General features: G+C 34.9%; 1 protein-coding gene across 4 annotated transcripts in view; it reads left to right on the top strand.

The window, feature by feature from the left end:
• Positions 1 to 14,852, top strand: part of SUCLA2 (succinate-CoA ligase ADP-forming subunit beta) — a 43,372-nt gene that overhangs the window by 13,261 nt on the left and 15,259 nt on the right. For all 4 annotated transcript variants that reach the window (XM_019447563.2, XM_053899511.1, XM_053899500.1 and 1 more), the window contains exons 3-5: positions 3,746 to 3,845; positions 4,034 to 4,196; positions 14,566 to 14,694. In XM_019447563.2, the coding sequence (XP_019303108.1) occupies positions 3,746 to 3,845; positions 4,034 to 4,196; positions 14,566 to 14,694 (392 nt within the window). The remainder of the gene's footprint in view (positions 1 to 3,745; positions 3,846 to 4,033; positions 4,197 to 14,565; positions 14,695 to 14,852) is intronic.

Below are 14,852 nucleotides of genomic sequence, written 5' to 3'. Positions count from 1 at the left end.
CTTTTGATCATTGTTGTATCTACAACTCCAACACAGTAACTGGTATATAGATGTAATTTTTAAATGAATTAATGGAATTGAATAAAATCTTGTTTCAATCAGTTGTCCTCAGATGTCTCTTGTAATCCTTCTCCTTCTCTTGATTATTGATGAAACTGTATTCATTTACTTTTTTTGGCTTTTCTTTTGTTGTGAAAGGCTTTTATAGAAGGAACTTTTGAAGAATCATCTCTGCCCTTAAGGAATTTATATTCTTATAAATTTTATAAGACAGAAGGCTCTTCCCCCAAGGAAGAAAGAAGTTGGCACTTGGGGGAAGAGTCTTCTGTCTTATAAAATATTTTTGAAAAAGCAGAGCTTTACTACTCAAATAGGTCAATATTTTAAATCCTCAGTTTAATGTGTGAATATTTGAATTTAGCCTAGCAAAGCATCAGTTTAACTCTTGACCATTTTTACATGATATTTACACTGTTGGGATTACATTTATCCTCTTTGGATATAAATGAATATTTCTAAAGTACCAGAAAACCAGGACTTGGCAGGTAACCAGAAAAAGGTAAAATGACTAGTGGCTGCTTCTTTTAGTTTGGGCATGAACTCTGTAATTTGCCTTTGTCTCTGAAGGTACCTGTTGTCTTCCCGTAGGAAAATTATTGTTAGTTTTAAGGAAATTTCTTAAGTTTTCTCTAGTTTTTTATCTAATATTAAATTGTTTTCACTTGGGAATGGTGGGGACTGTGGCAGATAGAAAAGGGTCTATCTTGAGGGCTATGGCAGATAGAAAAGGGTCTATCTGTGTAAACAAGGCACTTCTAATCAGCTTTAGTTGCAGAGCCCAGTATTTCCAGTTCTCAGTTTTTTATTTTTTTATTTTTTAATGTTTTTTCATTTTATGAGAGACAGAGCACAAGCAGGGGAGGGGCAGAGAGAGAGAGGGAGACACAGAATCTGAAGCAGTCTCTAGGCTCTGAGCTGTCAGCACAGAGCCTGATGTGGGGCTTGAACTCAAAAATTGTGAGATTATGACCTGAGCCAAAGTCAGTCACTTAACTGACTGAGCCACCAAGGCGCCCCCAGTTTTGAGTTTTTTAAAGAGTAGTGGAAAATCTAGATTTTTTACAAATTCGTTCCATTTTTTTTTAAATGTTTATTTTTGAGAGAGTATGAGCACAGTTGGGGGAGGAGCAAAGAGAGAGAGAGAGAGAGAGAGAGAGAGAGAGAGAATCAGAAACAGGCTCTGTGCTGACAACCGAGAGCCCCATGCAGGGCTTGAACTCATGAACTGTGAGATCATGAACCTGAGCTGAAGTTGGATGCTTAACTGACTGAGCCACCCAGGCGTCCCAAATTTGTTCCATCTTTAAATGTTCTTTTATTCAACATTCAGAAAATATATTCTAGGAACCCTCCCAGGAGCTTGAGAACATCAATAACCACAACCAAGATTTTGCCCTTCTGGTCTATATTCTAGTGGGCGAGCAAAACAATAAATGATAAACATGAGAAAATTATGTATTATGTTTGAAGGTGATGAATTCTATGGGGAAAAAAAAGGGCAGGGTAAGGGGGATTGGTCACAGGTAGGCAGATCATAGTATTAAGTAGAGTGATCAGGGTAAGCATCATGGACAATGATATGTGAGAAGAAAAAACTTGAAGGGAATGAGGACCTTTCTCAAGTGGATATAGGTATCTTCTTATATCTGAAAGTAGAGCATTCTTGTGAAACATTTTATAAGCCAAAATGGCATAAAGCAAAAGAGTACCTACCAACAATTTATATGGAAATGTTTTCAAGCATTCCCAGACCCAACAGATGACCCCTCCTAGGCTTTTCTGATACCTTAGAACACATCTTGCTAACAGAGATGCACAAAATAAGTCAAGATAAAGCACAGACGCTCAGAGACACCGTTCAAAGCTATGGTGGCTTGATGCTGAGGCACTGAATTTAGTTCCTGGGTAAGGAGCTTGGTGGGGCCACTCTTGCTGTTTGGGGTGCATGCTGCCTCTGTAATGGCTCTGCAAAACAAGCACTGAACATTGTTCTTACAGAAGTGAAAATCATTTTCGGATTTCTTTTGGTTAGTGAAAACATACTGATGTAGGTCTTTTGTAAAAGCAAAGTGATGTAATGCGAACTTTTGAAAAACAGGGGATTCTTGTACTTGGATGACCAATATTCCAGGTGGCAGGAGCATTAGAGCCAAGTCCTGTAGGCAGGAACATGCCTGGAAACAGCAGAGACTAGTGTAGCTGGAGTGGAGTGAGCAATGAGGAGGTTATAGGAAGAGTACTGGGAGATTTATAGGGCCTTTAGGCCATTGTAAGGAGTGTGAATTTTACTCTGAGTAAAAAGGACATTGCAAGGTTTTAAATAGAGGAGTGATGTGCTCACTTTGCTGCTTTGAGAATACTCTGTCAGGGACAAGGGTAATCTAGCTGAGATATAATGGTGGCTGGGACCAGGATCCAAATGAGGTGATGAGGAGTGGTCAAGATTCTGGATAAATTTTGAAGATAGAATCAGTATGATTTCCTGACTGAATGGGTACGGAGTGTGAGAAAGAGGGTTCTTTTAAATACTGCCTTGACTGACTCAAAGAACCGTCTTCTGGCTTCTAAATGTACACTCATTTACATCATTAATTTTCTAAATATTCTTTTGTAATAGTTTAAGTGTAAACTTTAAGTCATTTCTTACTGGTTTTATCACAAACTGCATTTGTTACCTCTTTGATTTGGTTGCTTTATCTGATTAGGTGGGAGTCCCCTCTCATTCTGCATGGTGTGGGCATGGATTGGTAGTTATATCCCAGGGACTGCTTTGGGCTTATAAGGAATAAGGATAAAAGTGTCCCTAACCCTGACCTCAAGGCTTATTATTTTGCCATAATGTAATACTAGTGTTTCACTGCTAGTATAGGCAAAATGCTGTAAGAGGGAAAATGAGCAGGTTCTGAAATTCTCCCTCATTCTCAGGGAGACTGAGAATGCCCCTCCAAGAGCTATAGCTCTGGATCATGAATGATGAGTGTGGTACCTAGGCTAAACAGCTGGTTTGCTGATTTTCTTCAGCACTTTAGAAAGAGGAAGATAGAAGAGAAATCGATCTACCTGTTAAGAAAAATTCAGAGTGTTTATTTAAAAGATTATTTATTTTTTTAATGTTATAAACATAACACCCCTGAATCTTTTGATAAATATAATTTAATTCCTGATAATACTCCTCATAATAGTATAGCTCAAGAATGTGTATATTAACAGGTCTCTCTGTTAGAGGAACAGTGTGGTATCAATATTGGCACTTACCCCTTAAGTCATGGTGTATTTCTGCGCGAAGTAGCATTTTTAACTCAAATGTTCACAGAATAGCAATTTTACATGTGAATAGAAAGGGAAGGAAATGTTGGGAAGACATTTGAGTCTCAGTTTTGTACTTTTAATACCTTCCAAAGCACTGGATACTTAAAGTGTTATAGAAAAGGAAAATTATTTTCAGTGTACTTTAAGGAATGGTGTCATATGAGTGGCTAGTTCAAGTTGTGGATCTTTAGATGATGGATGTTTTAATGTTCTAATCTAGAAAATTTATACACGTGGAATACTTCATTTTTTTGACACTGTGGGTAAATGAGACTACTACATTTGATAATATCACTTAATATGTATGCTTAATAACAAAATACTGTCTTGAATGCTGTTACGTGCTGCTTATCTAACAGAAGTGTTTTTCTTCTAGGTTCAAAAGATGTTGTGATAAAGGCACAGGTTTTAGCTGGTGGTAGAGGAAAAGGAACATTTGAGAGTGGCCTCAAAGGAGGAGTGAAGATAGTTTTCTCGTAAGTCATGTTTTTTAAAGCAAAATCATTATTAAAGAAAAAGATATATTGTAAAAATTGCCCCTTATTATTGAACTGATGAAAATGCTGAAATTTAAATATTAAATGAGATAAAATTTTGGCTGTCATGTGCTTTTGTTTTCCTCAATTGGAGGAGAAAAGAATTTGAGTTCTTTTTCTTATTTCAGTCCAGAAGAAGCAAAAGCTGTTTCCTCACAAATGATTGGGAAGAAGTTGTTTACCAAGCAAACGGGAGAAAAGGGCAGAATATGCAATCAAGTGTTGGTTTGTGAGCGAAGATATCCCCGGAGAGAATACTACTTTGCAATAACAATGGAAAGGTCATTTCAAGTGAGTAATTGTAGACATGATACTTTAGGATGATTTTATTACATTCAGTTTCAAAAGTTGATTATTTCTATTTCTATGGGAAGGATTAAAAAAGGTATAATCCATAATTTATTTGTATGTGTCATGAGCACAATTTTTATTTTTGTGTCATTAAAAAAAAAAGCATGGTTAATGCCATAAAATTTAATATATAATATTGTGGTAATACAAGCTATAGGCAAAACTTTGCTGAAATAGAATCCACAGGACTTCTAAATTGTTAATTTGCTAAGAGCAACTTAAATCCTCTCAGATTCATCTCCAGATTCCCTAGACTGAGAAAATAATTTCTAGCAGAGTAAAATCTAATAAAGACAGTTTCTGAACCCATTAAAAGAATGTGTTTCCATGGCTTCATCTTCTTTTTCAACCTTTTGGTGTTTTTTTACAGTTTGGGGTTTATTTTACTAGCTGATTTAGTATTTGGCAAGTTGAAGGGTGACATTCACTAGCAAACAATATGATTCTAGGGAGCATAACCCTAGCTCTGCTCTTCTCTCTTTATGGAACCTAAAATGCTAGTTTTTAAGGCATCCGGGGAAGAAGAAGACCTTTCATAGACCCGTTGCCATGGAGAGAGCATTGATAATCATTTTATACTCTAATTATTTGGCTTTTTGAGTACATTAGTTACACTAAATGGGCTGAATCTTTGTGCTGTATACCTTGTTTTTCCAGGCAAGTTGAGTACGTATTTGGAAGTCCTAGTAAGGATTTGATGTAAATTACACAATCACACAATGAGTAATACAACAAAACTTTTAAGAATAATGAAATTAGTTTTTGTATATAAAACATCTTTTTAAAAAGCTATTTTCCATACTGTGATTTTTTTTTTCTTACAGTTAATTACATCTTCTGGTAATGTTTGAGTGATATTATAAAGTGTCTTTCATAACTTAATTTTTACAAGAAAGTATTTCTTAAGGTATAACACTAGATGGTAGTAAAAACCCACTCAGGAGATAAGATAAAAGACATTGTTTTATTTGTAAGTAATATGTTTACCATTGTAAGTTTCTCTATATGGTAGAATTTAGATTTGTAAGTTATTTTAGAAATCTCATGACAATAACCTCATATATTTTACACATGTATAAAAATTACACTTTTATAAATTCAGTTATTTTCATTACGTTTTCTTTTCCATTGATGTTTTATATCAACATCTTTCATTTTGTTATTTTGTTTTTACTTTTTGTTATAGAGATAGGAGTCCTATAACGTTGCACAGAGTACCTCATTTTGATTGGAGTAAATATAGCAAACTGAATATGTGTTATTAAAGATCTAAATATAATACACTGACTATATTTTATTAAAGATACAGCATTGGGGAAAAGAACCAAATTTGAATTCATTTTAAGAACTTGAATTTTTAGAGAATTATTTGAGTCTCATTCAGAAAGATATGTTTTCATTTATATTACATAGTTGTAATAATTCAGATTAAAAACTTGATAGTACCAGTAAAACCATTTGGTCAGACGTTCTTTGATGCTGACATATTAGACCAGTGTAAGAATTGGCTGGTGTTACTTTTTGGGTTATGACAAGCTCTTGTGGGAATCTCTATTAAATAACAAAAAATCAGCTATTTAAACTGAAAAGAGAAGAGCATTTTTGATTGAATTAAAATTCTGTGTATAGGAGTCGACTGATCATAAAATATTGCTTTTGTTCCTTATCTGTTTTTAGGAGTGAGTCATAGGGTCTATTGGTCTTCTTTAGTATGTGTGAAATCAGGAAGCTTGGGCAGATATATATCATATTTACCAGATTTGGTATGCCAAAAAATCAATTTAAGTAGCTCCTCTGTTTTGGCACTTGTTAAAAATTAGATTTCTTAGCATTTACCCAGTGCCTGTTGGGTACTTTTGGGCTGAGACAAATCTAATTTAACAAATCACATTTGCAAAATATTTTCATTTATTTTTCTAGTAAAATATTGCAATCTGCTGTAAATGAATGGCACATTTAACTATGTCAAGTTGTTTTTACTTTCCTTGGAATAGATATAAAATGTGCCACAAGAATTCCAAATTTTATTTCCCATATTTATATTGTTTTTAAAAAAGGTCTTTATTTTATTAAGTGACTTATTTAAAATTCAGACCTATTTTAAGGCAAATTTTTTTTTATGGTACTAATGAGAAGAGGAATTTAGGTTAAGAAGGAGAAAATAGCATTATTCATTAATTTGAAATTACAGCTATTTGTTAGAATTTAATTATTCTGAACGTTTATTACTAAAATTTAAAAGTTAAAACCAAATCACTTAAACAAACAGCATTCATTCAGCAGTCACGACCAAATGCAAAACTATAGTCATTGTTTTAACTGATTTATATTTACTTTTGTAAGCTTTCTTCTGACCAGCTGTCTACAGTTTTGGGGTTTCTTTCTAATTGGTTGGGAATTAGTACAGAGAAGGGCTGTTCACTTTATTTTATGTTATTATTTCATATGGTTTTTTTTTTAGCCTTTCCCTCCCCCCCCCCCCCCCAACTTACAGCTGACTCTTGGAGACTTAATCATTACTTTAATGAGGATTTAATATTATCTTTTTTCCCCCAGACTTCTATGTGGCTTTTTATTTCTCTTGTCAGTATATATTAAAGAAAAGTAAAACTAAAATAAAATGTTCAAATATTTTACACGTTTGTTGGTTTCTACCTCTTTTGTTGAAAAAAATTACATTTTGGGGTTATCTATAGTTAAATTTACCTATATTCTACTTCAGTAGCATGCTGTTAGTTTGCTATTAGTTGAACAAGCTCTTCTTAAATGAGTCGCCTCCCCCCCTCCCACTTTAGATCTTTGTAAAAGCTCTAGCCTTGCTAGAGAGGATATGAAGAATACCTTTTCATTTGAAGCTTATAGAAGAACTAAAAATTAGAGTATAATTTCAAACATTTCTCTTTACTTAAGCTTACTACTTTTCTTGAGGCTGAGAAGGCACAATTAATTCTTTCATTAAAAATTTGTCTGCTGTGTATGTTGTAGTGAGTTCTGACACCAAGGACCCAGAATTGGGCCAAACCTCACAGGTTAAGGGTATAGTCCTCCGCATGCCTGTGTTCTCTTCAGACACCAGCCTCAAGTTTTGGGTTCCTTGGGTTACTCTTAATGCCCACTAGCTGGCTAGAGATCTACTTTCTGTTTTTAAGAGTTTGACTGTTGTAGATATAGTCAAACCTCATGTAAGTGGAATCATGCAGTATTTGTCTTTTTTGTGACTTGTTCATTTTACCTAGTGTAATGTCTTCAAGGTTCATCCATGTTGCAGCATGTGTCAGGATTTCCTTTTTAAAATTTTATTTATTTATTTTTATTTTTTATATTTTTCAAGTTTATTTTGAAAGAGTACACATGTGGGGCACCTCGGTGGCTCAGTCGGTTGAGTGTCCAACTTCGGCTCAGATCATGATCTCGTTTCTGAGTTCAAGCCTCACGTCAGGCTCTGTGCTGACAGCTCGGAGCCTGGATCCTGCTTCGGATTCTGTATCTCCCTCTCTCTCTCGTCTTCCCCTGCTCACATGCTGTCTCTCTCTCAAAAATAAGTAAAGATTAAAAAAAAAATTAAAAAAAAAAAAAGAAAGAGTACATGTGTGAGTGGGGAAGGGGCAGAGAGAGAGGAGAGAGAGAATCCCAAGTGGGCTTCATGCTGTCAGTGCCAAGCCTGATGTGGGGCTCGGTCCCATGAACTGCTGAGATCATGACCAGAGCTGAAATCAAGAGTCAGGATACTTAACTGACTGAGCCACCCAGGTGCCTCAGGATTTCTGTTTTTTTAAAGGCTGAATATATTCCATTGTATGTGTGTATATATATATAGTTTTTCTTATTTTCTTTATTTTTCATCTCTTAATGGACATTCAGGTTTCTTCGTCCTGACTATTGTGAATAATGTTGCAGTTAATGTAGGTATGCAGATGCCTATTGAGATACCATTTTCAGCTCCATTGGATATATACCTCGAAGTGGGATTGCTGGATCATATGGTAATATGGTGTTTAATTTTTTGAGGAACCTTGATACTGTTTTTCACAGTGGTTCTACTATTGTACATTTCTACCAACAGGGCACAGGAGTTCAATTTTTCCACATCCTCACCAAATGCTTTTTTTTTTTTTTTTTTTGACAGAAGTTATTCTAACGGGTGTGAGGTAATATCTCACTGTGGTTTTGATTTGCATTTCTTTAATGATTACTGATAATGAGCACCCTTTCATATACTTGTTGGCCATTTGTATATTGTTATGAACTGACTGTTTATCCCCCCCACCCCAATTCATATTTTGAAGCCCTAAGCCCTAATGTGATGATATATGGAAGTGAGCCTTTGGTAATTAGGTTTCTGTGAGGTCATGTTGCGACTATGAGGTGGAATGCTGCTATAACAAATAGATAAAAACGCTGAAGTGGCTTTGGAACTGGGTAATGGATGGAAACTGAAAGAGTCTTGAGGTATGTGGTAGAAAAAGCTGGGGTTATTGTGGAGGGACTTTTGAAGGTGATTCTGGTGAGGGCTCAGAAAGAAAAGAGCTATAGAGAAAACCTCCATCTTCTTAGAGAATATATAAATAGTCACGAATAGAATGTTGGTAGAAATATGGGTAGGTATAGATATGGAAAGATCATTCTTTTGCGGTCTCAGACTGAAATGATGAATGATAGAAAAAAGGTGATCCTTCTCACAATGTGGCAAAGAACTTGGCTGAATTGTGTTTATGTTCTAGCGTTTTGTGGAAGGTAGAACTTGGGAGGGATGAATGTTTAGCTGATGAGATTTTTAAGCATTGTATTGAGGAAGCAGCTTGGTTCCTTCTGACTACTTACAGTAAATTTGAGAAGAGAGAAACAAATTGAACAAGGGATTGTTAAGCAAAGCAAAAAGATATCAGAATTTAAAGATTTGGAAAATTCTCAGCCTGCCTAAACTCCAAAAACTAAGAAAGCTATTTGGGAAAGAATATGAAGGATGTGGCTGAAAAACCATTTGATAAGGAGATTAGTATGAGTATGAACCATGAACTGTGAGAAATAAATGCCTGTTTAAATCACCCAGTTTACTGTACTTTGTTATACTACCATAAGCTGATGAAGATCTGCATCTTCTCTGAAGAAATGTCTATTCCAGTCCTTTGCACATTTTTAAATTGGATTGTTTGGGTTTTAGTTATTGAATTGTGGTTCTTTATATATCCTGAATATTAATCTCTTATCGTGCATATGGATTGCAGATATTCTCCTGCTCTGTAGGTTGCCTTTTCGCTCTCTTGATTGTTTCTTTTACAGTGTTGAAGTTTTTGAGTTTGATTTAGTCCAGTTTGTCTCTTTCTGCTTTTTTTTTTTTTTTAATGTTTATTTATTTTTGAGACAGAGAGAGACAGAGCATGAATGGGGGAGGGTCAGAGAGAGAGGGAGACACAGAATCTGAAACAGGCTCCAGGCTCTGAGCCGTCAGCACAGAGCCCGACGCGGGGCTCGAACCCACGGACCGTGAGATCATGACCTGAGCCGAAGTCGGACGCTTAACCGACTGAGCCACCCAGGCGCCCCTGTCTCTTTCTGCTTTTATTGCTTGTGATCTGATGTCTTATCCAAGAAATTATTGCCAAATCTAATGTCATGAAGTCTTCCCCCTGTTTTCTTCTAGGAGTTTTGCTGTTTTAGATCTTCCATTTTGGTCTTTAATCCATTTTGAGTTAATTTTTGTTTATAGTGTAAAGTAAGGATCATCTTCATTAATTTGCACGTGGATATTCAATTTCTCCAACACCATTGTTGAAGAGACTATCCTTTCCCCATTGTGTAGCTGTGGCACATTTGTCAGAGACCGTTTGACTATATATGAGGATTTATTTCTGTGTTTTCTGTTCCATTGGTTTATATGTCTGTCTTTATGCCAGAACCATACTGTTTTGATTACTATAGCTTTGTTATGTGTTTGAAACCAGGAACTATGAGGCTCTAGCTTTGTTTTTCTTTTTCAAGATTATTTTGGTTATTCAGGATCCTCAGAGAGTTCATATGAATTTTAAGTTTCTTTCTTTTCTTTCTTTTTTTTTTTTTTTCTATTTTTTCAAACAAGGGACAATGGAAAAATACCGTATTGGGAGAAAGTGCTAGTAGGGATTGCATTTAATCTGTAGATTGCCATGGGTTGTATTGGACATTTTAATAATATTAAGTCTTCCAGTCAGTATCTTTCTGTTTATTGTGTCCTGTTTAGTTTCATTCAGCACTGTGATACAGTTTTCCTTGTACAAGTCTTTTATCTTTCTGATTAAATTTATCCTATTTTATTCTCTTTGATGCTATTGTAAATGGGATCATTTTCTTTAAAAAAAAATTTTTTTTTAACGTTTATTTATTATTAAGAGACAGAGCATGAGCATGTGAGGGGCAGAGAGAGGGGGAGGTACAGAATCTGAAGCAGGCTCCATGCCCTGAGCTGTCAGCACAGAGCCCGACGCAGGGCTCGAACTCACAAACTGTGAGATCATGACCTGGGCCGAAGTTGGACGCCCAACTGACTGAGCCACCCAGGAGCCCCGGGATCATTTTCTTAATTTCCTTTTCAGATTGTTCACTGTTAGTGTATAGAAATGCAAGATATATTTGTATGTTGATTTTGTATCCTGTGACTTTGCTGATCTCATTTATTAGTTCTTAAACAGTTTTTTGGAGGTTCTTTAGAGTTTCTATATCCAAGACCACATTGTAAACAGAGGTAATTTTACTTCTTCCTTCCCTGTTTGGATACCTTTTATTTCTTTTTCTTGCCTGATTGCTCTGGCCAAGACTTCCAAATATCATAGTGAATAAAGTGACAAAAATGAGCATCTTTGCCTTTTTCCTGATCTTAGAAGGCTTTCACTTGTTTGCCATTGAGTATGTTGGTTGTGGGTTGTTTATATATGGCCTTTATTATGTTGAGGTAATTCTTTGTATTCCTAGTTTGTTGAGTGTTTTTATAAAAGGATGTTGACGTTTTTGAAATGCTTTTTCTGCATCAGTGGAGATGATCATGTGGTTTTTGAACTTGATTCTGTTAATGTGGTGAATTATTTTGATTTTTATAGGTTGAAACATCATTGCATTCCAGGAATAAATCCCATTTGCTCATGATATATAATCCTGTCAGTGTGTTACTGAAATTGGTTACTAGTGTTTTGTTGAGAGTTTTTGCATCAATATTCATCAGGGATGTTGGTTAGTAGTTTTCTTGTGGTATCTTTGTCTGGTTTTGGTATCAATGCTGACCTCGCTGAATGGGTTTGGAAGTGTTCCTCCCTCTTTAATTTTTTGGAAAAGTTTGAGAAGGATTGCTATTAGTTCTTTAAGTATTTGGTGAAATTCTTTAGTGAGGTCATTTGGTACTGGACTTTTCTTTGTTGGGAAGTTTTTAATTACTCATTTAATCTCCTTGTAATATATCCAGATTTTTTTTTTTCTTCAGTACTCATTTTTGGTCTATTTTGTGTGTCTAGGAATTTATCCATTTCTTCTAGGTTATCCAATTGGTTGGCATGTAATTATTCATAGTAGTCTCTTATCCTTTTTGTTTCTGTGGCATCCATTTGTAATGTCTTCTTTTTCACTTCTAATTTTTGTTACTGTGTTTTTTCTTTTCTTAGTTTACCTAAGGGTTTGTAAATTGTTGATCTCTTCAACAAACCAGATTTTAGTTTTATTAGTTGTTTCTGTTCTATTTTCTTTTATTTATTTCTGCTCTAATCTTTATTATTTCTCTCTGCTAACTTCGGGTTTAGTTTGTTCTTTTTCTAGTTCCTTGAGTTATTAAAAAAATCCATGAGCTGGCTGCTTTTCCCCAATTTGTGAGAGCTATGTTGGCTTCTTTCTTCAGTGTTATATGTTCTGTGGTGGTGCCCTAACTGCTGAGCTCTCACAGGCAATTACAATATGCTTTTCCCAGTTTTCTAAGTTAGGTAAGACAGAAATCAGTTAGTGTTTCTGTGGGAGAACGAGTCTAGGGCTTCCTGTTCTACCATCTTGGTGAATCTGATGTCCACAGTTTTTTGGGGGTGCTTTAGTAAATAGGTATGGTGGATTAAATCATTGACCACTTTGTTGAGCTTAAACTCCAGGACTCCTTTCCTTCCAGAAGGTTGGGCTGATATCATGTGGCTCAAAGCTCCAAACCTCTAATCACAGTGTTTGCCTTTCTGTCCTTTGCATGCCTTCTGCCTACCTGAGTCATCTCCTTTGTATTAACTTGGGCCTACCATGAGTCACCTCATTAGCATAAACTCTGAGTTGTACTGGATGGTTTAAAGGTGCTTTTCAGACATTGGGGATAAAGGTCAGCCAAATTCTTTATTACACATGCATATTGAAATCTAATCACATAATGTAAAATTTAAAGGGTGCGAAGATGTACAAGGAAATATCAGTCTTCCACCCACCCCTGTTTCTCAGCCCCCCAGTTTTTCTCCATGGAGGCTGGTACTATTTTTTAAATCATTTTTTTTTCACCTAAGTAACAGTTAATTCCCATAAAAAGTAGTAGGTTTTTCCCCCCTTTGGCTATTGCTTATTTTGAGGATTTGAAGGACTGTTTTGTTCTCCAAACAGTAATGAATACATTTATGTGAATGAATCCTTTACTTTAAATCTTGAAATGAGTTTGTTACTGAAACACACTAGTTCCTGGGATAGAAAAGTGAAAATAATCTTTTGCTTTTGTTTTTTTCCCCATGGAAGTCATGCTTTCTTTTCTCCTGGATTAAGAATACTATGTTCATTGTAAAAAAACTTGAGGGGGGAGAATAGTGACACATAGGGTAACAAAAGTCTTACCATTTAATGTTTTCCCATCTTTTTTTGCAGTTTGATTAGTGAGTGGTTGCACATTTAAACATACTTTATGTTAAAAAACTTCACATAGTTTTGGAAAACAGTATGGAGGTTCCTCAAAAAACTAAAAATAGAACTACCCTATGATCTAGCAATTGCACTACTAGGCATTTATCCATGGGATACAGGTGTGCTGTTTTGAAGGGACACATGCACCCCCATGTTTATAGCAGCACTATCAACAATAGCCAAAGTATGGAAAGAGCCCAAATGTCCTTCGATGGATGAATGGATAAGGAAGATGTGGTATATATATACAATGGAGTATTACTTGGCAATCAAAAAGAATGAAATCATGCCATTTGCAACTGCATGGATGGAACTGGAGGGTATTACGCTAAGTGAAATTAGTCAGAGAAAGACAAAAATCATATGACTTCACTCATATGAGGACTTTTCAGATACAAAACAGATGAACATAAAGGAAGGGAAACAAAAATAATATAAAAACAGGGAGGGGAACAAAACAGAAGAGACTCATAAATATGGAGAACAAACTGAGGGTTACTGGAGGGGTTGTGGGGGGCGATGGGCTAAATGGGTAAGGGGGCACTAAGGAATCTACTCCTGAAATCATTGTTGCACTACATGCTAACTAATTTGGATGTAAATTTTTAAAAATAAAAAATAAAATAAAAAAAATAAAAATAAAAAAGATTTACATAAAACCTCTAAAAATGTAAATCTACTAGGAAAAAAAAAACTCACACAGTTGAGAATAGAATCTAGAGTTTTATATCATTTTTTCCTGTATAACACTACTGAGATCATTTTCCTATACCTTAAATAATCTTCAGTAATATAGTTTTACCATTTCCTCGTTTTTGCATGTTTCCAGTTTTGTGCATAAATTAACAAATCTATTAGATTATTTTGCTTTAAGGTTTTTTTCTTGATTGATTTTAAGAGACTTAAAAGTTAATTATTTATTATTTTTATCTTATATCATTCATGATCATAGTCAGAACTATTGTTTCAAGGTAAGTAATTTTTACTGACTTGCAGTAGGGCTAGAGCTTACAAAATTGACTTATTTATTAGACTTTTTAAAAATATCAGTATCTTTTTAAATGATTTTTAAAAATGTCCTTTAAACAATAGTTGTCCTTCAGTTCTTAGGAAAAATTTGTAGGTTATATTTTATATGTACATATTTATATTAACTTAATTTGGTATAAGTTTTGTGTATATTTTTAACCTTTTTGTCTCACAGGTGAGCTCTTGTCTTCCTCTACTTTTTCGCTTCTTTTCCATTATTTCAGTTGAACATTTATAAAGGGGTACTGTGCAGGAGATGTAAGGATAAATTCTCATGGAAATTTAAAGATAGGAGTGGGGAGTGATAGATACATAAATCTGATAGTGTGCATAAATAGGTTTTAAAATTTTATTGATGGGTCCAAAAATAAAATCTAGATGTTTTGGCTGTTTCCCCTCTTGCTAGGGTCCTGTATTAATAGGAAGTTCTCAAGGTGGTGTCAACATTGAAGATGTTGCTGCTGAGACTCCTGAGGCCATAGTGAAAGAACCTATTGATATTGTAGAAGGCATTAAAAAGGAACAAGCTGTCCGGGTATGTTGTATTCTGAAGAATTTCTACCTAGCTTTATTGGATAATTGTAATACTTAAAAAAAGAAAGAGAATTAACTTTGTATAAGTTAAGTGATTGACAAAACTTTTTTAAAAAACTTTTTAGTGTCAATGCATGTTAATATCTTGTTTGAAATTGA

This window comes from Panthera pardus, unplaced genomic scaffold (genome assembly GCF_024362965.1).
Source record: "Panthera pardus isolate Hobbes unplaced genomic scaffold, ASM2436296v1 HiC_scaffold_1, whole genome shotgun sequence".
Taxonomy (NCBI): domain Eukaryota; kingdom Metazoa; phylum Chordata; class Mammalia; order Carnivora; family Felidae; genus Panthera; species Panthera pardus.
Note: the sequence above shows the minus strand (reverse complement) of the source record. Positions and strands in the feature narration are given on the sequence as shown.